The 27,464-nt window shown below is 36.5% G+C and overlaps 1 protein-coding gene across 10 annotated transcripts in view; it reads left to right on the forward strand.

The window, feature by feature from the left end:
• YTHDC2 (YTH domain containing 2) overlaps window positions 1-27,464 on the forward strand; it is a 104,841-nt gene that overhangs the window by 21,383 nt on the left and 55,994 nt on the right. For all 10 annotated transcript variants that reach the window (XR_006216016.1, XR_006215998.1, XR_006215997.1 and 7 more), the window contains 14 exons: window positions 1,756-1,891; window positions 5,997-6,123; window positions 6,327-6,392; window positions 10,849-11,027; window positions 11,278-11,374; window positions 11,454-11,541; window positions 11,630-11,710; window positions 13,665-13,747; window positions 17,440-17,545; window positions 19,008-19,127; window positions 19,447-19,719; window positions 22,627-22,753; window positions 24,004-24,209; window positions 24,554-24,749. Coding sequence is in view for 1 of the 10 variants with exons in the window: in XM_042982477.1 (XP_042838411.1) it covers window positions 1,756-1,891; window positions 5,997-6,123; window positions 6,327-6,392; window positions 10,849-11,027; window positions 11,278-11,374; window positions 11,454-11,541; window positions 11,630-11,710; window positions 13,665-13,747; window positions 17,440-17,545; window positions 19,008-19,127; window positions 19,447-19,719; window positions 22,627-22,753; window positions 24,004-24,209; window positions 24,554-24,749 (1,885 nt within the window). In the remaining 9 variants the exon portion in view is untranslated. The remainder of the gene's footprint in view (window positions 1-1,755; window positions 1,892-5,996; window positions 6,124-6,326; window positions 6,393-10,848; window positions 11,028-11,277; window positions 11,375-11,453; window positions 11,542-11,629; window positions 11,711-13,664; window positions 13,748-17,439; window positions 17,546-19,007; window positions 19,128-19,446; window positions 19,720-22,626; window positions 22,754-24,003; window positions 24,210-24,553; window positions 24,750-27,464) is intronic.

Genomic DNA, 27,464 nt, shown 5'->3' on the forward strand with positions numbered 1-27,464 from the left:
GTAGTTTAAAGAACATCTTATGAGATTATGTTACTGAATTATTACAGTGTAATTCTCTTAGTTTATCTTAGGCTACAACACATTTTTCAGAAAAACTTTCTAACACACTTTTTTTGGCAAATAATGCAACATTTTTTATTGTTTTATATGAATTTAAATTATTTCAATATTTTCTCTGATTTTTTTGAAGACAATAAAGATATTATGGATATATGTTATCATTGCCTGATATTTTATCATCTCAAAAGTTTTTTTTATTAAAATTTTTTTTATGTTTATTAATTTTGAAAGAGGCAGAACATGAGTGGGGGAGAAACAGAGAGGGAGACACAGAATCCAGAGTAGGCTCCAAGCTCTGAGCTGTCAGCGCAGAACCCAGTGCAGGGCTCGAACCCATGAACCACAAGATCATGACCTGAGGCAAAGTTGGATGCTTAACCCACTGAGCTACCCAGGTGCCCCTATCATCTCAAAAGTTTAAGAACCTGTGAGCTGAACAATGTAAGATAAATTCAGTTAAGAGAAAATTGAGAAAAAACTTTTGATATTAGAACAATGTAAGATAAGTTCAGTTAAGAGAAAATTGAGAAAAAACTTTTGATATTAGAGCCCATAGTCAATACTGGTGTTGTTTCTACAACCAACCAGCTATGTGACTTTATAAAATCAGTTACCTGCTGTAGCCCTCAGTTTATTCTTTTCTTCTGCTTTTCTTTTTTCTATTTTGCCACAGAATGTTTTACAAATGAAATATTTTGTAGAAGCCCTGCCTGCTCGTCTTTACTGTCCACTCCCATCCCTACATGGGGCTTCTGCTACCTTGGGTTCCATTGAAACTGTTTGAATCCAGGTTGAAAACTGGAACTAGCTGATTTCCTAGGTCCCTTCTGGTCTTTAATTCTGGTTTAGAATTCTTTAAAAGGCACTGGTGATTAGTGTGATGCAAAATATTGCTGGGCCTATGCACTTTTTGGAAAAAGAATTTAACTGTTTTGAGCATGAGAAGGTACATATGCAGGTGCATTTGGTTCAGTGAATAGCCTTTTGACCATTAAATCAGGGTTTCTTTTTTTTTTTAAATTTTTTTTTAACGTTTATTTATTTTTGAGACAGAGAGAGACAGAGCATGAACAGGGGAAGGTCAGAGAGAGAGGGAGACACAGAATCCAAAACAGGCTCCAGGCTCTGTGCTGTCAGCACAGAGCCCGACGCGGGGCTCAAGCTCACAGACCGCGAGATCACGACCTGAGCCGAAGTCGGCCGCTTAACCGACTGAGCCACCCAGGCGCCCCTAAATCAGTGTTTCTTAAGACTGGTTGCACATGAGCATCACCTCAGGAACTTATTTTAAAGCCCTTATGGAATCTTGCCTCCACCAGCAGAGGTTCTCATGAACTTGGCATCAGTGTTGAAATACACCAGTGTTGGCCCCTCTGATGTGCAGCTGGGAGAGAGAACCACTGGTGTACAAGTATATTTAGCAACATTTTGCTAGAAACACACTTAGGTAATATTTTGACTGAATCATGCTCCTTTGGTTACAAACTCATTCTCAGATGAAAGATAAATGTAAGAACAAGATACGATATTGTAAGTGGAGTGTGTGTATTCAGATGAGAAACTTTTATGTCAAAGCCTGTGCTATTATATGTGGTTAGTAGTTCTTGTGGCCATTGTGTCATCTCATATTCTTTGCAAGCAAAGGTTAAGCTGTCAGGTAATTTATAACCTCTGCTTTTGTTTTGTTTTTTAAAGACAGAAAAAGATGTGAATTGCCTTGAACCATGGTTAATAAAGGAAATGGATGCTTGTCTTTCTGACATATGGCTACATAAAGATGTCGATGCCTTCGCTCAGGTCTTTCACCTTATTTTAACTGAAAATGTTAGCGGTATGTATAACTTCTTAAAAAATTTTTTTTTTACTCTTACAGTTATTTATGGTGGAAATGTAGTTTAATTCAGAATGTATGTACTACATTTGTTGTTCACAACCAATAATTTGTTCTTTTGGAGTACTTATTTCAAATGGACAGATCAAGATCTTATTAGCATAGTAGAATAAATATTGTGTTAAATCAGGGATTCTTTTTTTTTTTTTTTTAATGTTAATTTTTGAGAGAGAGAGAGACAGAGCATGAGTGGGGCGGGGGAGTGGGAGTGGCAGAGAGAGAGGGAGACACTGAATCTGAAGCAAGCTCCAGGCTCTGAGCTGTCAGGGTAGGGCCCGACATGGTACTCGAACTCATGAACTGTGAGATCATGACCTGAGGTGAAGTTGGACGCTTAACCGACTGAGCCACCCAAGTGCCCCTAAATCAGGGATTCTTAATCTAGTTGTCTTCAGAATAGCTATGTGGGGGTCTGTGAATATATGTGCAGTTAAGTGCAGAGGTATTTTTCTGTATATATATTGTACCCATATTTCTGTATATATATTGTACCCATAAATACATGTTCCTTCCCTCCCAAGGGAATATCTTTGATTTTTTGAAATTTGTGATTTCAAAAAAGGAAGGAAAAGAAAGATTGATAACTTTGCTCTAGATTTTGTATTTAGTAAGTGGAGAATTTTAACATACCGTTAGTTATATAAGCTCAAGTACTCATTCATATGCACATGCTTTATGTTATGTGATACGTTTTCATAATGACCTAGTCTGATTTTGTTAGTTGATTCTAGTGACTATTGGTAACCGGAGGTGAGTTTCAGAACTCTCAAGCCTTCTAGGCAAAAGACAGAATGAAAGGCCAGAGAGTCAGTACTGGAAATGATTTAGATGTCAAGTGGTTTATCCCCTCAACTAAACTTCTCAGTGTTATTATTATTATTATTGATCACTCCTTTCTTGAAACATTTCCTTCAATCAGCCTATCCTATTCCAGCTGGAACTTCTTGGTTTCCTTCGCAGAATCTTCCCTTTTCCTGACCTCTAAATATGCAATGGCCCAGGCCTCAGTCCTTAGGCCTTGCTTCAATTTACACGGACTCCTTATGTGGTTCTCATCTAGTCATAGCTTTAAATACTTATTGTCTCTTAGTGAGTAGCTTCAGGTACAGTAGGTCAATCAGCCTAAAAATCTTTACTCTTTACTTACATCAATTCAGCCTATGGTTAGTATAGCTCGTTGCCAACCACATTGTCTTAGTGATTCATATCACCTTTAAAACTTCTAGTTCTTCTCTTTTTTTTTTTTTAACATGGGATTTTGTTAAATGAATGCCCCCTATCATTTACATGTTGTTCTGATTTTTTTTATTTTTATTTTTTTTGAGTTTTTAAATCTCATAATTAGATTTGGCCCATTGGTTTTGGTTAACAACCCCCCTCCCCCCCGCCCCTGCCACCCAGTTCTAATTGTTACCTAGTGTATTAATAAACCTTCTCAGTTTATTAGCTCAGAAGGCCTGGGTCAATGACCATGTGCTATGTATGCTAGAAGAGGCTTTACGTCAATATTTAGGTGTAGTTGTTCAAATGGTTATAATTCCATAATGTACTAATCTAACAGACCTCTTAAGAAGGAAATGAAGATCTTTGTAAATTTAGTTTGATCTACTTTTTTTTTTTTCCAGTTTATCAGTCATTAAAAAAATAAATTGTCTGTATTTTGAAAAGTAACTTTTTGTATTTGGAAATGTGAACATTTGTTCATCTCCAGTTTTCTGGCAATCTTTTTTTCTCCAAAAGAGAAATGCCTTGCCATCTTACCTGAAAGTTAGGAAAATTTGAACTCTGAGGCAAGTTGCCTTAAAATATTTATGAAACATTAATGTATTATTCTTGACCTTCATCCTAGATATTTCTTTAGTGTATACTATTACTTGGATGTCATCATCCTATGCATCCAGGTCCTGCATCTTTATAAAAGTGTCACTGGACATTTTCTAGAGTGCGCTATGCTAGTATTTTAAGCTGTGTGAAGCAAACTAAAATGTTGTAGTAATTCTTTGAACAGTTATTGACTTCCTGTCTTTTTATTTTTCTTCTAAAATCTCAATCCTTAATTGGCACCAGAGTTGAAAATACTTCATGTAATCCAGGAGACCCTGGGCTTCATAGGTTTGTTTTTAATGTTGTCAGTTTCTCCATGTGATCCTGTGGAAGCAGTTGGTAATTAGTAAGATGCAGGCATTCTTTGTCATGCTTATTGTCCTAGTTACCTATTGTTGCATAACAAATCATTCCTAAACTTAGCAACCTGAAACATTTATTATCTCACACTGCTTCTGAGAATCAAGAATCTGAGAGTGGCAAAACTGAGTGGTTCTGGCTCCTAGTGACTCATAGAACAGTAGTGAAGCTGTTGTCAGGGGTTTGGTCATCTGAAGGTTTCACTGGAACTGGAGCATCTCGTTCCGAGGAGGCTCGCTGAGGTGGCTCTTGGCAAGAGGCCTCCAGTCATCTCTGCTTTTGGCATAAGGCTTCAGTTCGTTGCCATGTGGACCTCTTCATAGGGCTGGCTGTCTTATTCTTCCTAGGCTTCTTTCAGAGTGAGTGATCAAAAGAGAAGGAGAAAAAGCAAGCAGGAAGCTGTAGGTACCTTTTAGAGTGAGTTACGTAGTCTCGCTCTTACTCTAGGAGAATGGAATTAGGCTCTGCCTCTTGAAGAGAGGAGTACTAAGGAATTGTTGGATACTTATTAATACCCTGCTGCTGAAAATACATACTTATTCGTGCCTGCTGCTCAAAAATATACACATTTTGGTTCTGTTCTCCAGGGCTATCAAATGACTATTCAGTTGAAGCTGTAATTCTCTTACAGTGAGTATAGGTCATAATCTTTTCAGACCTTTTTAAAAATGCGTGTGCCTGGCCATCCCAGACTTACCGACTCTGAATCTAGAGTAAATCATGGCTATCTGTGCTTTTAGAAATAAGAAGCTTGAGGTAATTCTCTTCTGAGTCCTCCTCCCCATCTTAAGAACCATTGATTTGTATTAATAATGGTTACCATGTTGTAGAGTATTATTAAACAATGAGAATAAGTGGGTATCTAAAGTTTTCCATTTGTAATTATCTTAAATTTTACTGCAGAGGTTCCCCCCCCCCCCCCCAGTGGTTCTTTATTTTTGAAATTACCAGTTTTATAATTTAAGCAAACTGGTGCTAAGCAATTTTAATATATTGCATTCCTTGAGACATATATTCTAGGAAAGAACTTAAACTCAATAGAACTTTGTTTTTCTCATGGAGGGATTTTATGGTTTGTAAACTTTCTGCCAATGCTTTATTTCCATTAAACATCTCAGTAAGTAACAGCCTGGAATGGTGGAATGAAAACAAAACGAAAGAACAACAAAAAATGGTCTTGAACTTTGCATTTGCACTTTTAAGCATTCATTACCAGTTGCTGATGAACATTAACTTTTTAATTCTTTGTATTTTGTCATCTGATGATTAAGACATATCCAGGCTTAGGAAAATTATTTAAGGGTTCTGCAAGTTACTAGTTTTCCTCTTCTGTTTTAATTATCATGGTGAGCTTAAGACAGCTTAACAACTATCTTTCCTTCTCTTGCCTTCCAAATGATTGTCCCTATTCCATCATTTATTTTTATTTATTTATTTGTTTGTTTGTTTATTTATTTATTTATTATTTTTTTAGAGAGAGTGTGAGTGGGGGAGAGGGACAGAGGGCGAGGGAGAGAGAATCCCAAGCAGGCTCTGCACTCAGCATGGAGCCTGACATGGGGCTCAATCCTGTGACCCTGGGATCATGACCTGAGCTGAAGTCAAAAGTTGGATGCTCAACTGACTGAGCCACCCAGGCCCCCCTCCTCCATCGTGTTTATATTAAAAGCATATGAATGACATCTCCTTGGATGATCTGAGTTAAGGTTATGTAATACTGTTACCATGTAGGGGGTTAAGGTGCAAAGTCCCAAGTGAATTCTTCTGACAGTCATTTATTTCTTTCATTTAACTTAAAAAAAATTAAAATGATTTAAAAAATTTGGAAATATAACCTATATTTATCTTTTCCTGTTTTTAGTTGATTATAGGCATAGCGAAACCAGTGCAACAGCTCTGATGGTTGCTGCTGGACGAGGTTTTTCAAGTCAAGTAGAGCAGTTAATTAGCATGGGAGCCAACGTGCACAGTAAAGCATCAAATGGCTGGTAATTGTAAACTGCATCCGTTCTTTGTGTGTCTTGGTCCAGCTACACATACTGTCTTTGATTTGTTACGTTTGTCTTTATGTTAAAAGCTGTTCTATAACAATTGCTGGAACATCTCTAATGGGTGAATGAATAATGTGACTAGTTTTATAATTTTGAAAACATCATTTTTCTAATAGTTCGATATCTTTGAATTTTGGCAGGATGGCTTTAGATTGGGCTAAACACTTTGGACAGACTGAAATTGTGGATCTTCTGGAATCTTACAGGTAAAACTTTATTCTGTGCTTAATTAACCCTAACTTCTTTTTTATTTAAAAAAAAAATTTTTTTTAACATTTATTCATTTTGAGAGACAGAGAGAGGCAGAGCATGAGCAGGGGAGGGGGAGAGAGAGAGATACAGAATCCGAAGCAGGCTCCAGGCTCTGAGCTGTTTGTTAGCACAGAGCCTGATGTGGGACTTGAACTCACAAACCGCAAGACCAGGACCTGAGCTGAAGTTGGATGCTCAACTGACTGAGCCACCCAGGTGTCCCCTAACTTCTTTTTTAAAAGCTTAGCTGTGAAAATCAGTATGATGCTGTAGGCTATAGTCTCTTATTCAGAGATTTTCTTTTGTGTTTTGTTTTTTTTTTTTGCTTTTTTTTTTTTTTTTTTTTTTTTGCTGTTGGTTTTTGAATTCTAAGGAATTCTAAGGAAAAAAAATTTTTTTGTAGGGTGCTGGTAAGACCCACTATGCTGTAATAATTTATTTTATTTTGAAAAACAGAAGGATTTCCAGTTAAACATGGTAGCTAGAACACACGTAATTTATCTGCATTTTCACAAAACCTCGTTGAAATGGTACAGAAGGAAAGTTCAAGCTAATAAAGTGAAAGAGATTGGAAGAGGTCATAGCAACTGATCGAAGAAATTAGTAAATTTTTGGGTACTAGAAGGCTAGTGGATCGGTGCTGGTTGACGTGGCAGAGCTGAGAAAACTGAAACCTGAGTGCCCACAGAGGGAAGTGCCAGTGAGAAACAGATTCATTTTAGCTTCTTAGAGGCTCACTTAACTAATTCTTTTTTTTTTTAAATGAATTTTTTTTTTTTTTTAATGTTTATTTTTGAGAGAGAGACAGAGTGTGAGTAGGGAGGGGCAGAGAGAGAGGGAGACACAGATCTGAAGCAGGCTCCAGGCTCTGAGCTGTTAGCACAGAGGTCGACGCGGAACTCAAACTTGTCAACCGTGAGATCATGACCTGAGCTGAAGTCGGACACTCAACCGACTGAGCCACCCAGGCGCCCCTCACTTAACTACTTCTGAATAACAGTGAAAGAAAAGGCCAAAAACAAAACAAAAACAAAAAACACAACAACAAAAAACCCCCCAAAATCCCAGAATTGATTGAAATTCTCTATGAGGAACATTTAGAATTCCAGATTCCCTTCTCCCGCCCACCAGGTGATGCCACTTCCCCACCTTTGCAGGAAGTGGGAAGTATATTAAAAAATAAAGCCACGGACATGTTGGACTTGGAGGTACCAGGCACATTGGGAGAGTAGGAGTGAGGCATCAAACAGAAAAGTCTAAAGACTGAAAGTTGAGGTACCATCCACTCCCTTCCACTGCTGTCCTGTTGCCTTTTCCTGTTTGAAGCTTATGTTCTTTAGCAGAAAACTTGAGAATTCTTTCCTGGGAAAACAGACGAAGCCGAGGGAAAAGAATTAGAATTATAGAAGGTTGGGTATTCCTTCAGTGAAATGACCATCGCTCAGCAATTGTCACCTGTGCAGATGGAGTTTTTTTTTTTTTTTCATTGTCTTTAAAGATGAACAAAATGTTGGGGATTGATCACTGGGAATCTTTGAGGGGAAAAAGCACCCACAATCCAACAGACAACAATAGCAACCAAAAAACCCGGAACTTGGATGGGACTAAGCGTTAGTGACCAGAAGAAGACTTCAAAAACTAATAGAAAATATTCATGAAAGAGAAACAATGTGTTATAAAACAGGAACAGAACACATATCTTTGTTTAAATCTTACCTTCATGGGAGCTACCTAATTAATCCTATTACTGCAGTCTACCTCCTGTGCTACTGATCCTCCTTAACTGATTCTACTTTGATTTAAAAAAGAAGAATCAGACAATACTTTTCACAATCCTATGAAAGAAAGCCTTCATTTTGGTAATTAAAGGTTTTAGGTAAATTTAGGTCAGATTGTGTAGATTTTAATGTTTATTTATTTTTGAGACAGAGACTGAGACAGCGCATGAACTGGGGAGGGTCAAAGAGAGAGGGAGACACAGAATCTGAAACAGGCTCCAGGCTCTGAGCTGTCAGCACAGAGCCTGACGCGGGGCTCGAACTCACGGACTGCGAGATCACAACCTGAGCCGAAGTCGGACACTTAACCAACTGAGCCACCCAGGCGCCCCCAGATTGTGTAGATTTTAGATTAGATATCTTAAGAAAAGAGAAAGATGTTTTATTAAAGGAAAAGGTACCTGAAGAAAACATGTTTAGTAATACGTGGATAGCATCTGTCGGTCTTCAACCTATAAGAATCAAAAGTGAAAAAAATGGAATTTGAAGTTAAAATATATCAAAATATCTTTTATTGAAGAACATATAAATGTTTTATATGAGTTGGGTTTTTGTATTTAATTCTATAGATATAGTCTCAGGTATTAGATGAAGTATGTTTGAAGTATGAAATTAGTCTTTTTGTTTTAATTTCAATTAAATGCTAATGATGTTTAGAGTGACAAAGTTCTTAGCAATGGTAGGATTTGTGGTCATTTCAGTTAATAGCACCCAGAACTTGCAGTCCTTTTAGTGCTAATACTTTGAATGCTCCACTTTGAATGCTTCTTAGGGTGCTAGGAAGTATCTCAGTAGACACTATACATTACCAAGTACAGGAGTTATCTGGATAATATTCTAATTATCCTGGCTACCTGGGCTTTCTTTTTAGTCCACAGATCATGACATTATCAATCACCAATTTTAAACATTTAAAATGCAATTCATTAATAAAATGTGTGTTGGATTATTGATAATTGATATGTAAAGTTAGTGGGTTTTTTTTGAGAGTGCTAGTGGAGAGGGGCAAAGGGAAAGAGAGAGAGCATCTCAAGCAGGTTCCACACCCAGTATGTAGCCCGACATGGGGCTCCATCCCACGACCATGACATCATGACCCGAACTGAAATCAAGAGTTGGGTGTTCAACTGACTGAGCCAACCAGGCTCCCTTGAAGTTAGAGCTTTAAACAAAGAACATACTCCTCTCCTCATTTACCTGTTAAGAAGTAAAAAACCAAAAAACTTGGAGTATTTGAAAAAGGATCTTAAATTTAAAATACTACAATTTTAAGTTTAATATTTTCCCTATTGAGATCAGGCTTCATTTTCTGCTAAGCTCTTTAAGAGAAATGAGCTGAACTGAACTTCCTAGAAATCTTATTGATAGTTATTAGTGATGGCAATAGTTTATATTTTTATATAGAGGATGAAGAAGCAAGCAATTATTTAATTTATGCTGATTCTGGGCTTTTGGAAAGTAGCGAAATCAATCTGCTTTTAGAATAGAATTACCAAGTTAGCAGTCATGTTAAGCTGGTACCTGTAGAATTGTGGTTTGTTTGTTTTTTTAACATAGACTTTTCTTCAGAGTATTGTTTATAAGAGTGAACAACCTGTTGAAATATAAATGATGATTGACAATTTGTGTCTTTTAAGTTTTATTATGGTAAAGTTTACATACCACATGAGTTAGTTCACCCATGTTACACAGTCATTACCACAATCAATTTTGAGAACGTTTTCATTACCCGTCTCCCCCCAAAAAACGCAACTCTTCCAGCTCTCGACACCTAGTGTACTTTCTGTTTCTGTAGGTTTGTCTATTCTGTACACTTAATCTAAGTGGAATGGTATCATACTTGGTCTTTTTGTGATTGGCTTCTTTCATTAGCATAATGTGTTCCAAGGTTCATCCATGTTGTAGCAGGTGTTCTTTTTCTGACTAATAACTTACTCTGTGGATACATCACGATTTGTTTAACCATTCATCAATTGATGAACATTTGGGTTTCCACTTTTTGACTCTTACCAATAATTCTGGTATGAACATTTGTGTACACATATTTATATGGACATGTATTTTCATTTCCCTTGTTTATATACCTAGCAGTGGAAGTGGAATTGCTGGGATGTGTGGTCACACTGTGTTTAACATTTTGAGGAACCTCCATATTCTTTTTCACAGTGGCTTCACCATTTTATGCTCTCACCAGCAATGTATGATGGTTACAGTTTCTCCACACCCTCTCTCCACACTTACTTTCTTGTCTTTTTTTTATTGTAGTCCTCCTAGTGAGTGTGAAGTGGTATTCATTGTGGTTTTGATTTTCATTTCTCTGATGACTAATGATGTTGAACATCTTTTCAGTGTGTTTATTGGCCATTTGTATATTGTCTTTGGAGAAATGTCTTCAGATTGTGTTTTCAAAAATCACTTACTGACAAATTTTACTTTGGATAATGTACTGTAAACCAAAACATGAATTGTAGCTGGGACATTAAGTATCTCTTACCCTCTTTAGGGTGTATTTAAAATTTGAAGAAGAATATCATGGGAATTGTTGGCCTTAAAGGATTACTATTTTTGATGAAAATTGAGTTTGTGGTTTTTTTTTTTTTTGTTGTTGTTGTTTTTGTCTTTTTTTTCCTAGTGCTTCGCTGGAATTTGGAAATCTAGATGAAAGTTCTCTGGTACACACAAATGGGAGTGACCTCAGTGCAGAAGACAGAGAGCTCCTGAAAGCTTATCATCACAGTTTTGATGATGAAAAAGTAGACTTGGATTTGATCATGCACCTTCTATACAATATCTGCCATGGTTGCGATGCTGGTAAATAACTACTGTCCAAAATAACTGGAACAACAGTGTATACTTCGATTTCAAAATTAATATGTTGTGTGTACAGATTTTTGTGTAATTCCATTGGCAGTATTGCATAAATAATCTCTTAAACATCATAAGTATCACAGCTTATTAGTACATAAAAACACGTGATAGAGTTCATTATAGATGGTTCTGTTGATTGGTTCTGGTTTTTAAAACCAGAGGTTTACTGTTAAAAACGTTATTCTTCTCCAAGGAGCAATATTAATTTTCCTGCCTGGATATGATGAAATTGTTGGACTGCGGGATCGCATCCTGTTTGATGACAAGCGGTTTGCTGATAACACACACAGGTAAAAGCTAAGGCTTTATATTTGCTGCTTTAAGTAACAGATAGGTACCATAGTGTATTTTCCCTTTCATTGTCAACAGATATCAAGTCTTTATGCTTCATTCAAATATGCAAACATCTGATCAAAAGAAGGTATTGAAAAACCCGCCTGCTGGTGTTCGAAAAATTGTAAGCTTTATAAAATCTTCTTTTCTCCATTTTATTAGTTATTGGTCCTGTTTTCGTATTAACTGTAACATAACATTCCATTTTGCAGATCCTTTCCACCAATATTGCTGAAACCAGCATCACAGTCAATGATGTTGTCTTTGTTATTGATTCTGGTAAGGTGAAAGAGGTAGGTTGGAGGAATTGTATTTTATTTAAATGAAGAAGATTAAGTTACATTCCAATAAATGCTTTTATAAGCAGAATTCACTTTAGTGGGAAAATCTCTGGTTCTGCCTGAATTTACCATAGTAGTCGTTGATTTCTCTGAAGTGAATATTTTACTTTAAACAGTTCAGAATATAAGATCCAGTTAGCGTAACAAATTATATTAAAAAAATGAGCTTCTGCTGATTAAATACTAGGAAGAAAGTAAAGGGCTGGCTAGCTACACTGAAAATTTTGTCACAGTGTGGGAATTTGATTACATATTTTGTATGCTTTCCTTCTACATGTGGGCATGGACCATGTCCCTCCTGTTCAATGTTTAATCTCCGGTGCTCCACATGTAGCAGATACTCAAAAGATATTTAGTTTGAGAGAACCATACTCAGAGGAAGCAGACAAAACTAAAGTTCAGCAAATGATAGCGGACACATGGGTTCATTACCTGCTTTTATAAAAATAAATTCCATCGGAACACTGCCATGTTCACTCTTCTGCCTATTGACTATGGCTGCTTTCACACTGCAGATGGCAGATTTGAATTAGTTGCAACAGAGACTCTCTACAAAGGCTAAAATATTTACTGCCAACCCAGTGGAAATAAAAGACAGCATTTATTTTCTTTAGCATTAGAATACTCAGCAGTTCTCAATGCCCTTAACTTTGGTAGGTCCTTTTACTGAAAGAGTTGAAAGTGAGAGGTGGTTGATTTTCAAGGAAAGATACTATCTATGTTGGGGAAAGCAAATGATCTCTGTTCTAGTGGATATAAATGATCATGTTTTAATGTGAAAAAAATTTATTAATTGCTTTATAATGTTTTCAAAGTAATTTTAAGGAATATCTTATAGAACACAAGATTTTATTATAAAATTTGGACGTTTCATTATAGTTGGATACTATAAAGAAGGGATAATACATTTTGTTTTTTTATAAGAGGATAATGATGAATATTATCTTTAAAAGTCTGAATGGTGAGTCCATAAAAATTCAGATTTTATTGCCCTGAAATTAGCTAAAGCTGAACAAGTGAATTTCGAATAATTTAGAAATTAATTCCTATAGGTATCATTTATCAAGTAAACCATAGTTAAGAATATGATGATAGTGTCAGAAGTTAGTTTACATACAAAATTGACAAATGTGACATTTTATTAAAAACTATTGGTACTATTTTTTCTAAAGATCCTATAATTAAACGATTATGAGAATGCATTTGTAATTGCTCTATATAGTTATCCTATGAAAGCGAAAGTGTAAGTCACTGAATGATTAAGTATATATTCTAGTTAGGAATCCACTCTTTTAAAGTATTTCTCTATAGTGAATTTTTGCGTTAGAATCTTTGAGGATGTATGGAGGGAATAATGGTTCTTTTTAAAATTCTTTTTTTTGTTTGTTTGTTTTTTAGTGTTTATTTTTGAGAGACAGAGCACAAGCAGGGAAGGGGCAGGGAGAGAGGGAGACACAGAATCCAAAATAGGCTCCAGGCTCTGAGCTGTCAGCACAGAGCCTGACACGGGGCTGGAACCCATGAACTGTGAGATCATGACCTGAGCCAAAGTCGGGTCGCTTAACTGACTGAGCCACCCAGGCACCCCTATTTATTTCTGAGAGCGAGAGACACGGAGAGCGAGCACGTGCTCAGCAGGGGAGGGGCAGAAAGAGAGAGGGAGACACAGAATCTGAAGCAGGGTCCAGGCTTTGAGCTGCCAGCCACAGACCCCGAGGCGGGGCTCGAACTCACAGACTGCGAGATCATGACCTGAGCTAAAGTTGGACGCTTAACTGACTGAGCCACCCAGGCGAAGAGGCTTTAAATTAAACTTGGCATGTTAAAATATATTCATAATGTTTCTTGCTGTTTCTTCTTAAACACCTTTTATAAAAGTTTTAACATGAAGAAAACTTAATTACAGAAATCCTTCGATGCACTGAATTTTGTTACAATGTTAAAAATGGTGTGGATTTCCAAAGCTAGTGCCATACAACGAAAAGGCAGGTAATGTACATTCATTCACTCAATTGCCTGTAAAATGGAAACATTTTGGTATGTATTACATATTTAATATATATTCTTTCTATAAAATGTTAAGATTTTCATGTTAATCTTCATTTTTATATTTTTGTAAAGCAATCCATTTTAAAATATACTTTTTTTCAAAGGTTGAATTCAGCTTATTTTAAATTTTTTTGCCTAGTATAATCTATACTCAGAAGATGTAAGAAACATAGACAAAATTAAATGGAAAATCTCTTCAATATTTGCTACATAGGACAGAGGACTAATTTCTGTATTTTGCAAAAAAACCCCTTCCAAATCAATTCACAAAGACCAATACATGAACCTCACATATATCACCTCATATATGCCAAAAGAAATGTAAATTAATGAGGTAATATTTTTTGCTTATCACCGGATTGACATTGATGAAAATGTTTAACAGTACATACAACAGAGTTGGCAAAAGTATAGGCCAGTAAGCTTTCATGGTTTGCTGATGGGAGTGTAAACTGGTGTGACTTCTTCAGAGGACAGTTTGAAACTGTTGATCCAAATCTGCCCTTTGCCACTGTATTCACCTTCTCATAATTTGTCCTGAGTATACTTGTGCACTGTGTGCAGGGATGTGTTTAAGAATGTTTTCTGCAGCATTGTTTGTAATAGTGAAAAAACCTGAGAACATTGTAGTGTCCATTAGTAGTGAGGTATTGTAGTTAGATAAATTATGCTGTAGTCACACAATGGTATACTAGGTAAGTGTTAAAAGGAAAGATGTAGATGTATGTATTTTTATAGTGGAATGGGTTTTCAGAATATATTATTAATTGAAAAAAGTAAGGTGTAGAACGTGCATCCAATAGTATTTGCTTGTGCTAAATATGTATATGTGTGTATATATATATATATATATATATATATGTATGTGTATATATAGTTTAATGTTTATTTTTGTGAGAGAGATGGAGTGTGAGCGGGGGAGGAGCAAAGAGAAAGGGAGACACAGAATCCGAAGCAGGCTCCAGGCTCTGAGCTGTCAGCACAAAGCCTGACACGGGGCTCGAACCCACAAACCGTGAGATCATGATCTGAGCCGAAGTCTGATGCTCAACTGACTGAGCAACCCAGGCGCCCCAATATATATTTAGGCACAAATGCATTGTCAAGTATGAGAGAAACATTAAAAAAACAATTGTTGATCTGAGAAGGTGGGTTTGTGGGGCTCTTGAAGGAGATTTAATTTTCATTTTATTGCTTTGTAGTTTGGTTACTTATGCTTGCGTTACTTTTTCTTTTTAAAAAAAGATTAAAAAAGTATTGTATTTTTCGATAATCATTTGACTGATTTTTTTCTTTCATTTTAACTGATAGAACAACATCAGATACTGACTTTAAAGATGTACCTCAGGGGCACCTGGGTGGCTCAGTCGGTTAAGCCGCCGACTTCAGCTCAGGTCATGATCTCGCAGTCCGTGAGGGCTGTGAGTTCGAGCCCCGCGTCGGGCTCTGTGCCGACAGCTCGGAGCCTGGAGCCTGTTTCAGATTCTGTGTCTCCATCTCTCTGACCCTCCCCTGTTCATGCTCTGTCTCTCTGTGTCTCAAAAATAAATAAATGTTAAAAAAAAAAAAAAAAAAGATGTACCTCATATGCTGAAGATGGTGGATGCATTATTTCTGTGCTTTATACTTTCATAGGATGTTCTTGAGGGCTTGTTGCTATTACTGTATCACTTGTTTTCTTATGACAAGGTGTGGCTTGATATACTGAGCTAGGTTTATAGGCTGTTAATAGTATATTATTAGGGATGAAAATCAGAAATTGTAAAAATTTTTCTTGTCATCTCTTTCAACAGGTATTTTTTTTTTTTTTTTACAGCCTTCACTGTGCAAGTGTTAGGGATACAATGATCAATAAACTAGAGTCTGATGAGTAGAATTTGAGGTGGGGGGAATGGTGTAGTTCTTCTTGGAATCCAGTAAAGTAAGCAATGATAATACTATGTGATTTGTGCTACACCTGGATTATGCTTCTAGAGGAGTTAAGGTAGAATCTGAGATAAATATGAATAAAGAGGTGTTGTGGCTCTCTGTCTCTCAAAAATAAATGTTAAAAAAAAAAAAAGATGTTGTGGGAAGGCTTTTCTAGCAGAGGCAAGGCTTATGCAAAGGCCTAAAGAAAAGCGTGAGCAAGAAAGTTGTTTGGGTGGAGTTTAGTTTAGAGGAGAATGGTGAAAAGAGCAGAAAGAGGTAAGTTGCGGACAGGTCCTTAAGGACCCTTTTGTGTTTTCTCTCTTTCTTCTTAATAAACCAGAGGATGGTTCAATGATCATATTCTTTTAGCTCTTTGAAGAATGAGTTGGTACAGACAAAACTGATGGTAGGAGGACCCAGTAGGAGGCTCTTTCATTAATATTTGCATTTAAAATAAGGTAGATATGACAGTAGTGTGGATTGTGATAGTGGAGAAATAAAGGAGATAATTCATTCAGGAGATACTAAGGGGTAAGGAATACTGTGGAGTCAAGGATGTCATACAGGTGTCTGTCTTAGAAATTTTGTGGATGGTGGTGCCGTCGTCATGGAAAGTGGGAATAGTGGTTCTGTTGGGGAGAAGAGTGAACTTTTGGTTGTGTTGAGTTTGACTGGAAAACCTAAGTGGGGCTAAAAGATTTCATAAGGGTAAATGTAGGGTTAGGATGAAGAGATCTCAGTGGATGGAAATTGAAGTCAGGAGGATAATTACGATCCCCTTGGGAGAGAGGGTAGAGCAGGAGAGCAGAGGGCTGAGGTCCAGCCTCACAGGAACATCAACATTTAAGGACTGGCAAAAGACAGAGGTATCTCAGAAGAGGCAGGAGAGGAGGGAAAGCAGATGGGTTGATAGTGAGGAAAGTACTGATGAAGGAAGCAGTGGTCCAGAGTCTAATTTTTTGTCACTTTGTAACTACAACAGTGTGTTACTTATGTTTGGGGGTCTGGATTGTGAGCTTTGCCAAGGTAGGGATATTTCTGTATCTCTCTCATTTAGCATACTCAGCCTTGCCATTAGCGGACATGATGACCGTGGGTGAAATGAAAAGAGACTGCTTTTCTTTGAGATATTTTTCTGCTGCTTCCCAGAAAATGATACAAGTCTATGGTGACGGGGAGGGTGGTGGGGATGCCGCTCCCTGGGAGCTGTTTAATGCCTGCTTTGTGCAATTCTAAACAGCGGCATATGCACTGAGCTCTGAGCACAGTGCTTGTGTCAGTTCAGTAAAGCTGATGAAATTTATTTTCTTTTCAAATTTTTATTTAAATTCTAGTTAGTTAACATACAGTGCAATATTGGTTTCAGCAGTAGGATTCAGTGATTCATCATTTACATATACAAAGCTGGTGAAATTTAAATTACCATGTATTTTTTCTTTATTTTTAGTCTCATATGTATCTTACCTAAAAAAAATTTTTTTAATCATTTCCTTAGAAGGCTTATCAGGTAGGTGTCATTCATGAATTTTTATAAATGAATCCCAGATGGGTAAAGTGCCTTCTGGAAAGATTCAGAGGGGAGGAGTATCACAGTAGGGATTTGCACTCAGATGTCCTGACCCTGGTCCATTGCTCTGTCTCCTTAGCACACTGCTTGTATAGTTTCCTTGATATAGTCTTCATTTCTTGTTTGAATCTCAATTTTTTTTTTCACTTTTAAGGGCAGGGAGATGTAGACCTGGAATTTGTTTCCGGCTGTTCAGCAGACTCCGATTCCAGAATATGTTGGAATTTCAGACTCCAGAACTTTTGAGAATGCCATTACAGGTAGGAATTTATGAAACTCTAAATTAGAGGCTATTTTTGTGGGTGACAGAGGAGAAAGGACCATTTTAACTTATACTAGTTGGACTTTTAAATAATCAACTCATAAAACAAACTTATAAAATGTATATTATGTAGGGTGGTTATGTACCTAACATTTTTTTCCTATACTAGAAAATCCATAAACCTCTAAAATTTTAAAGAGTTACTTGAATGCATTTAAATTATGGTACAGTTTATAAATATACTTTTTTTTATATGCGACATTTTAGAAGTCTAACGACCACATTGTGTTCACCTTTCACATTCTCACTGAGGATTAGAAAACAAATTATTTAAGGTCCAAAAGATAATGCCACAATCTCAGTTTAAGATGCTGAGATTATGATGGTAGTTTAGAAGGGAGTGTGCTGAGATTTCCTGGCCTTTATTGTTTTGCTTTAGGTCTTCTCACTTCACAGAACAGCCAGACATTGTAGTTTCTAGGGAAAACTACCGGAAGCACATTAATTTGATTATCTGGTGTGCTGAGATGGATGTTGGTTTCTAAACATTTCCAGAGATACTGGATCATGTTTTTGGTATTCATGTACCTGGATGACTTCCCACTTTTCCATGCCTTATGGTCTTAGGATAAAATACAAAACTCTTAACAGGAGCCTAAATTATCTGCCCTTCCTGTGTCTCTAGTTTTAATTTTGACATCTTGTCTTTCCTTCTCTCTCTGCTCATACCAGTAGTTCGAATTTCTCAAGCACACCTTGTTTCTGTATTAGGGGCTTCCTCTGTGTGCTCCCCTCTCCCTAGAATCCTCCCTCTTGTTTCTTTGATAATTACCTCCTACTCAGTCGTTACATCCAAGTTTGAGTGCTGGTTCCCCAGAGATGTTGTCTTTGACTTCCCATGGCCTCCTCCTGCCCTTTCCTGAACTTGATTAAATATTTTCCTTTACCTCTTTAGTTCTCTGTATCCTTCACAGCATTTATAAAAGTTGTAACTAAGTAGCTAATTGTGTCATTATTCTGTTTTTCCCACAATGAAAAATCCACCAGGGCAGACACTTGTCTATCTTCTTTTTCTCCCAACTTGCTGCATAGTCCCTAGCACCTGGCAAACACTTTGTCGATCGGATAAAAGATTCTAGAATGTAATGTAAAGGAAAAAAAGAGACTTTTGGACAATAACTCTTACTGTTATGTATAAGAACTGTGTGAGGAGACATCGCCAGTGTGGGCAGTGGTAATCTTGATAGGAGGTAATGGAGGGTGTTTATTATATTAAAGTTCTAGCACCTAGGGCAAGGTTAGAGCCTGTCTTTCATAGAAAGACATGGTTCCCTCTACTGTTCATTTTAAGCAGAGGCTCTACTAGTCGGTTTGGGGACTGTGTTTCCCATGATTTCTTTAAAAAACAAAATCACCATAAATTTCAGCATTTCAACATTATTTGCTGTTCTTATTTGCAGGAACTTTGTTTACATACTAAGCTATTAGCCCCAGTTAATTGTCCTATTGCCGATTTCCTAATGAAAGCTCCTGAACCTCCACCTGCTTTAATTGTAAGAAATGCTGTACACATGCTTAAGGTTCGTGTCTTCATAGTTTTCACTTTACTGATTTTACTTGAAATTTAAAGTGGGAATATATCTTGTCTGATTTTTGTACTTAAAAAGATTATCTGAAAGAAGCATGTACTTTGAATAATACTCTCATGGTAATTACAGTAAAACAGTTGATGTAGATCTTTTTTTATATAAAATATTTGAAGCAAACGATGTTTCCTATAAGATGTGGCAAAAGAAAATTTACATTTTTATTTCTTTATGATTTTTAAGTATGTGGTTTGATTAAACATCATGAAACGTGTTGGTCCTGCCAGATTCTGTTTTGTGTGCTTTTATTTAGACAATAGATGCAATGGACGCGTGGGAAGATCTCACTGAGCTTGGGTATCATTTGGCTGACCTGCCCGTAGAACCACATCTTGGAAAAATGGTCCTGTGTGCTGTCGTGTTAAAGTGTCTGGACCCCATCCTTACAATTGCCTGCACCCTGGCCTATCGAGACCCTTTTGTACTGCCAACCCAGGCCTCTCAAAAGCGCGCAGCTATGCTCTGTAGGAAACGCTTCACTGCAGGAACTTTCAGTGACCACATGGCACTTCTCAGAGCATTCCAGGTACTGGTCGTTGTTGTCATTTCATTTCTGAACACGTTGCTGGTTGAACACACTTCTGGGGCAAGTGTAACAAATTAAAAAAGAGCTAGGACTCCATTAATTTGGTTTCCTTATAAAGTCACATTTTATAAATAGCTCAGAAACATACATTCCTGCTGTCCTTGTGTTAAAATTATCACTGTTTTTCTCTACCTTTTTTTCTTTTATTTTCTCAGTTTTCTCCCTGTAGGAATATGTGTATGTATATATTTATTTACTTATATGTATTTTTTAATATCCAAGTTCCTTTTAATCATATCTTGGACAGGGAATGCTCTCAAATTTTAGTTGAGAAGCAATGTATATTATGGGGTGCCTGGTTGACTTAGTCGATTGAGTGTCTGAGTCTTGATTTTGGCTCAGGTCATGATCTCATGATTCGTGCGTTTGAGCCTACGTTGGGCTCCACACTGTGTGGAGCCTGCTTGGGATTCTCTCTCTGCCTCTCCCCCTCTCTCACAATAAATAAGTAAACTTAAAAAAAAAAAGAGATAATGTATATTATTCAAAGTATGTAGAACAAACCGAGGAAGAAACTTATCTTGAATTTAGTATCTCTGTGTTGATTTTTTTTTTTAGAGTATGTCTTTTTCTTGTGTTCTCAAGACACGATGCTAAGAACTTAATTTTATAAAATAAAATCTAAATATCATTTAAAACTTTTTAAGATAACAGTAGTGAGAAATTGATGAACATGATAAATAAGAAAGAAAAGATAAGGAAAATAGGATTCTGAGGAAAGGAAATGATATGTAATTTAGAATTTCAGATATGTGGAGAAGAATATGTTATTTCTTGAAAAGGCGTCCTTAAATTCTCTTGAATGTGGGCTATGACTATACATTTTTTAAAAATTTCATTTTGTTGGGACGCCTGGGTGGCTCATTTGGTTAAGTGCCAACTTCGGCTCAGGGTTGATCTCACTGTTCGTGAATTTGAGCCCTGCATCGGGCTCTGTGCTGACAGCTCAAAGCCTGGAGACTGCTTCAGATCCTGTGTCTCCCTATCTGTCTGCCCCTCCCCTGCCTGTGCCCTGTCTCTCTCTCTCTGTCAAAAATAAAATAAACATTAAAAAAAATTTCATTTTGTTTATGCAGAAGTGACTCTTTTCCAGGCATAGACGATTTTTTCACTATACGGTTTAAAGAAAACACTGGCAAGCTATTTTGTGAGCATTATTGAACAATGGATAATGCAATGCTATTGAGTCTATTAGATACCACGTCTTACAGTAGATTAGTTGAGTAGATAATAATTAGAGGCAGATTTGGAGTAGAATTCCTATGTATTCTTTGCTTTTCCCCCAGCTCCTTCAAGAGCAGAAAGGATAAATTACTGCTTTGGTCTTTCAGTTGTATTCCAAAGCAAGAAAAGTCATTTTCAAAGAGAAGTTTTCCTATACTGCATATAGATGGTTTCTAGAAATCCCACTTCCCATTCAAAGATAGATTAAGAGGTTGATATAGAGCTTATTTTTGGAGGACTGGAGTGGCAGAATCCTTAAATATAAGTGGTGTTTATAATGGCTTAGTTAAAAACCTCCCACACTTCAGTGGAAGAAAATTAGCAAACACATATGAAAAGTTAAACATGTTTACACAGCTGGTCATTTAAGTTAAGGGATACGTAATTCTCATTGGGATTTTATAAACTTAGTGACTTTCGTAGCATTTGAGTATAAATTAATGATAAATTTCATTTGATCATAAAGTCTTAGATTTTATTTTTTTATATTTAATTTAAAAATTTTATTTTTTAATTTTTTAATGTCTATTTATTATTGAGAGACTGAGAGACATAGAGCATGAGCAGGGGAGGGGTAGGGAGAGGGGGAGTCATAGAATCTGAGGCAGGCTCCAGGCTCTGAGCTGTCAGCACAGAGCCCGATGTGGGGCTCGAACTCACAAACTGCGAGATGATGACCTGAGCTGAAGTCGGTCGCTCAACTGACTGAGCCACCCAGGCGCCCCCTAATTTAAAAATTTTAATAAAAAAAATTGAGACGTCATTGACATATTAGTTTTAGGTGTAAAACACATTGATACTGTAATTGTATGCATTGCAAAATGATCTCCACAGTAAGTCTAGTTAACATCTATCATTGCATATAGTTACAAATTTTTTTCTGTTTGTGATGATAACTTTTAAGATATACTCTCTGGTATGTTAACTAGATTTATTGTGGTGTGGTGATAATTTCACATTAATATATGGATATTGGATCACTATTTTGTATACCTGAAATGAGTATAATGTTAAATGTCAGTGATACCTCAGTAAAAAAAAGTGGACAAAAAAAAATCTCTCTTATCAACTTTCAGATATACAATACAGTGTTATTAACTATAGTTACCATGCTTTACTACAGTTACCTTCCCAGGACTTAATTTATTTTGTAACTGGAAGTTTGTATCTTTTGACTCCTTTCATCCATTTCACTTCCTCTCCTCCCTTACCTCTGGCAACTACCAATCTGTTCTCTGTATCTTTGAGCTTTGTTTGTTTATTTATAAATGTTTATTTAATTTTGAGAGAGAGAGAGAGAGAGCACAAGGCAGGGAGAGGCAGAGAGAGAGGGAGACACAGAATCTGAAGCAGGCTTCAGGCTCCAAGCTATCAGCACAGAGCCTGATGTGGAGCTCGAACCCACGAACTGTGAAATCACAACCTGAACTGAAGACGGACGCATAACTGACCTGAGTCACCCAGGTGCCCTGAGTTTTGTTTTTTTTAATGAAGTCCTAGATTTTATCAAATAATTAGAAGGAGAATTGATCTTGAGTGGTTAAGGTAGTGGTTTTCAGTTACTTTGCTGCCTAACTAAGGAGTTTGGTAAATGTGTCTTGTTCTATAATTATGTTTTTGTAGGCATGGCAGAAAGCACGAAGTGATGGGTGGGAGCGAGCCTTTTGCGAAAAGAATTTTCTTTCGCAAGCTACCATGGAAATAATCATTGGTATGAGAACTCAGTTGCTTGGTCAGCTTAGAGCATCAGGTAATGTTTTCCCCAGAGAACCTATTTAGACCACTGAGAGTACCCTACCTATACCTCGTAGTATTTGTAGTGTTAACTGATGCCATTTTACATTATTTTTATGATGTTTTCACATTGTTGTAGATCTTGTATTTATGAACTGTGTTGTAGACTCCTATGTGATCTCAGAGTTTGTTGATTTAAAAATGATATTGTGGAGGCCTGTAGCTGAGAAATCTATGAACACCTTTTGATACTGTAGGCAGTGAGCAATTTGTAGTCTATTTGTTGGCAAAGATCATTGTAGATAATGTAGCTCTGTTTTATCACTATTAATAAGTGATTATTTAGCTCTGTGAAATAGAAGTTAAAAAATGTAAGTAGGTTGATCTGAATGCTGGTCTTCATGTTTGTGGAACATAAAACAACTAGTAATCACTTGAAGGTACTTAATTTTTTTTTTTTTTTAAAGAGAATGCCAGTATTGCTATGTCAATTTAGAATTGTATCTTTAAATTTCCTTTTGAGTAGCATGGTACATTGAAAAAATAGCCAAAGACTACCAGAGCCTGGATTCATAGATTAGCTAAAGTGTAAAATAATATAAGGAGCAAGCCAAAGGATTTCGAGTTGTTGTAAATATCGGGAAATGTGAAGGGCTTTGGAAATTCAAGCAAGAATATATTTACTTCACTCCAGAATTTGTCTGTCATAACCACAGTGTTATTAATACCAGTTAGAAGAGTGGTTTAGATTTTCAGCTGTGACTTTAGTACATTTCTTTTTTTAAATTTTAGTACATTTCTCATAGAAGCTTATGAAGAACTTTGTAGCAAGAGTGTGTATTTTTTTTTAAATTTTCAGCTGTGACTTTAGTACATTTCTTTTTTTAAATTTTAGTACATTTCTCACAGCAACTTAAGAAGAACTTTATAAAAAGCAAGAGTGTGTATTTTTTTAAATTTTCAGCTGTGACTTTAGTGCATTTCTTTTTTTAAATTTTAGTACATTTCTGATCGCAGCTTATGAAGAACTTTATAGCAAGAGTGTGTATTTTTTTTAAGAGTCCCACATCCCCAGTGAACAAACCTAAACTTTATTAGAACATTGAATCTGTATCTTAAACTTACCAGAGGAGATTTTATTAATTGCTGTGGAATTTGAATATCCTTAAACTTACATGGGCTATACAATTTTTGTAAAAAATGCATACGTTTAAAAGTATATTTTGCACAATAGAAAAAGTTGGTGTGGTTTTTTCCTCCTTCTAGGTTTTGTTAGAGCACGAGGCGGTGGTGACATTCGAGATGTTAACACAAATTCCGAGAACTGGGCTGTCGTTAAAGCTGCATTGGTGGCAGGCATGTATCCTAATGTAGTCCATGTGGACAGAGAGAATGTAGTACTGACAGGGCCAAAGGAGAAAAAAGTTCGGTTTCATCCCACTTCAGTTCTCAGTCAGCCTCAGTATAAAAAGGTAAAACATTTTTAATGCTGTCTTAGGCCTTGAAGTCAAACTGATCTAATTTACATAGTTGAAGATCAACCAGAAATGCTCCAAATACCAGCCTGCTTTAAGAAATTAGTTACCTATGTCTAATTCAACATTGGAACAAATTTTTGATGGAATCTTAGAGTTGGAAGAGGTAGTGTGTTAGCTAATGAGGACTACTAGCTATATGAACAAGGACGTGCTTTCGTTTTTGCTTGAGTATTAATACACCTCATCTGTTTCATTGAGGGACTTTTTACATTTTAAAAGTATTGCCGGTAAACTAGGTGACATACAGTTAACAATTCTTCAATCCATTTTTCTAATAGATTCCTCCAGCCAATGGTCAGGCTGCAGCGATTCAAGCACTACCTACAGATTGGCTTATTTATGATGAAATGACCAGGGCCCATAGAATAGCTAATATTCGATGTTGTTCAGCAGTGACACCCGTCACTATATTGGTATTCTGTGGACCAGCTAGATTGGCAAGTAACGCTCTTCAAGAACCTTCATCATTTCGAGGTAAATGGATTATGAAGGAAATGAAAATCTATCTGCAATGAAATTTTTTTCACTGGACCAAATAAATTTTGAAATTACCAAAATTTATGTAGTAGTAGCTCCCTTTTGATATGGTAAGACTAATTAGAAACTACTGAAGTATACCTCAGTTCTTAAAATTGATTTTTCTAAAGGTAACTTGGTATTGATTTGTGCATTTTTGATTAATCTTGATAGGTTTACTTTTCTCTCCCACTTGAAGTTAAATAACAGTTTAACATAAATAAAGGTAATTGTTTAAGGAAATAATATTAATAGTGACCCATGATCTCATTTCCCTTATGCAAACACTTTTGAATATTATTTTAAAATTATGTTTAATATTTTTACATATTTCTTCAGCTATTTTACATTGTTATTTTCATTATGCAGAATATAAGTTTTAAAAAATCTTTTATATTAATGGCTGCAAAATATACTATCACTTAAAAGTGGCGTAATGCGTTTAAAATGTTCTGGCGGGAGCAGGGGGCCTCTGGGTGGCTCAGTTGGTTAAGCATCTTACTTTGGCTCAGGTCATGATCTCGTGATTTGTGAGTTCGAGCCCCACATCAGGCTCGCTGCTCTCAGCCTGTCAGTGCAGAGCCCCCTTCAGATCTTCTGTCCTCCTCTCTCTGCCCTTCCCCTACTTGCGCTCTCTCACTCTCTCTCTCTCAAAAATAAATAAACATAGGGGCGCCTGGATGGCGCAGGTGGTTAAGCATACGACTTCAGCTGACGTCTTGCGGTCCGTGAGTTCGAACCCTGCATCAGGCTCTGTGCTGACAGCTCAGAGCCTGGAGACTGCTTCAGATTCTGCGTCTCCCTCTCTCTCTGCCCCTACCCTACTCACACTGTCTCTGTCTCTCTCTCTCAAAAATAAACATTAAAAAAAAAACATTAAAAACAATTCATGAAAGAACTAGCTCTTAGTTTCAGTGATCTTTTCTATTGTGTTTTAGTCTCTTATTTCATTTATTTTTGCTCTGATCTGCATCATTTCTTTCCTTCCACTAACTTTGGGCTTCGTTCTTTTTCTAGTTCCTTTAGGTACAAGGTTAGATTGAGATGTTTACTGCTTCTTGACTTAGGTGCCTATATTTCCGTAAACTTGCCTCTTCGAACTGCTTTTGCTGCATCCTGTAGATTTTAGAGCATTGTGTTTCTGTTTTCATTTGTCTTCAGGTATTTTTTTTCCTTTCTTTTTTGATTTCTTCATTGGCCCATTGTTTGTTTGGTAGCCTTTTGCTTAGGCTTTACGTGTTTGTGTTTTTTCCAGTTTATTCTTGTAATTGATTTCTAGTTTTGTACCATTGTGGTCAGAAAGGATGTTTGATATGATATAAGTCTTCCTAAAAATATTGAAACTTGGTTTGTGGCCTAACATGCGACCTATCCTGGAAAATGTTTCATGTACACTTGAAAAGAATGTGTGTTCTGCTGTGTTTGGATGGAATATTCTGAATATATCTGTTAAGTCCACCTAGTCTAATGTGTTGAGACCAGTGTTTCCTTATTGGTTTTCTGCCTGGATGATTTGCTATTGCTGGAAGTGGATGCTGTGTTCCGCTACCATTATCGTGTGTGACTGTTAATTTCTCCTTTTACATCTTGTAATACTTGCTTTCTGTGTTTCGATGCTTTTGTGTTGGTTGCTTAGATATTTACAATTGTTATATTCTCTTACTTGATTAACCCCTTTATAAGGCTCTTCTTTGTCTCTTCTTCAAATCTTTGTCTTGAAGTCTGTTTTGCCTGATACGATTATTGGTATTTTAGCTTTCTTTTCAGTTTCTATTTGCATGGAATATCTTTTTCCATCCCTTCACTTTGAGGCCTTCTCTTTCTTTAGGTCTGAAGTGAGTCACTTACAGGCAGCATATTTGATGGATCTTGTTTTTTATCCATTCGGCCACCCTCTGTCTTTGGAGCATTTAGTCCTTTTACATTTAAAGTAATTATCGATAGATATGTTAGTTAATCATTTTCTGGTTGTTTTTGTAGTTCTTCTCTGTTCCTTTCATCTTTTATTCCCTTCCCTTGTGATTTGATGACTTTCTTTAGTGTTATATTTGGATTCCGTTCTGTTTATTTTTTATGTATCTATTATAGGTTTTTTGTTGTGGCTACCATGAGGTTCATCTATAACAACCTGTGTATACAGCAGTGCATTTTAAATTGGTGGTTAAGTTTGAACACATTCTAAAAGCAATATATTTTTATTCCCTCACCTTACATTTTATTTTTTGACACTGTATTTTATATCTTTTTATTTTGTACATCTTCTAAGTAATTAGGGTAGGTAGGTTTTACTATTCTTCTCTTTAACCTTCATACTAGCTTTATAAGTTGTTGACCTACTACCTTTACTGTATTTTTGCTTTCAGCAGTGAGATTGTTTTCTTTCATAATTCTTTTACTTTTAATCACAGCCTTTCCTTTTCTGCTTAAATAAATCCCTATAACATTTCTTGTAAGGCCAGTTTAGTGGTCATTAACTCCTTAAGCTTTTGTTTGTCTGGGCAACTTTGTCTTTCCTTCAGTTCTGAAAGATAATTTTGCTGGGTAGAGTATTCTTGGTTGTAAGTTTCTTCTTTTCAGTACTTTGTCTATATCATGCCCATTCCTCTGGTCTCCAAAGTTTCTGCTGAAAAATCAGCTGGATAACCTTATGGAGTTTCCATTGTGTGTAACTCA

This window comes from Panthera tigris, chromosome A1 (genome assembly GCF_018350195.1).
Source record: "Panthera tigris isolate Pti1 chromosome A1, P.tigris_Pti1_mat1.1, whole genome shotgun sequence".
Classification (NCBI taxonomy): Eukaryota; Metazoa; Chordata; class Mammalia; order Carnivora; family Felidae; genus Panthera; species Panthera tigris.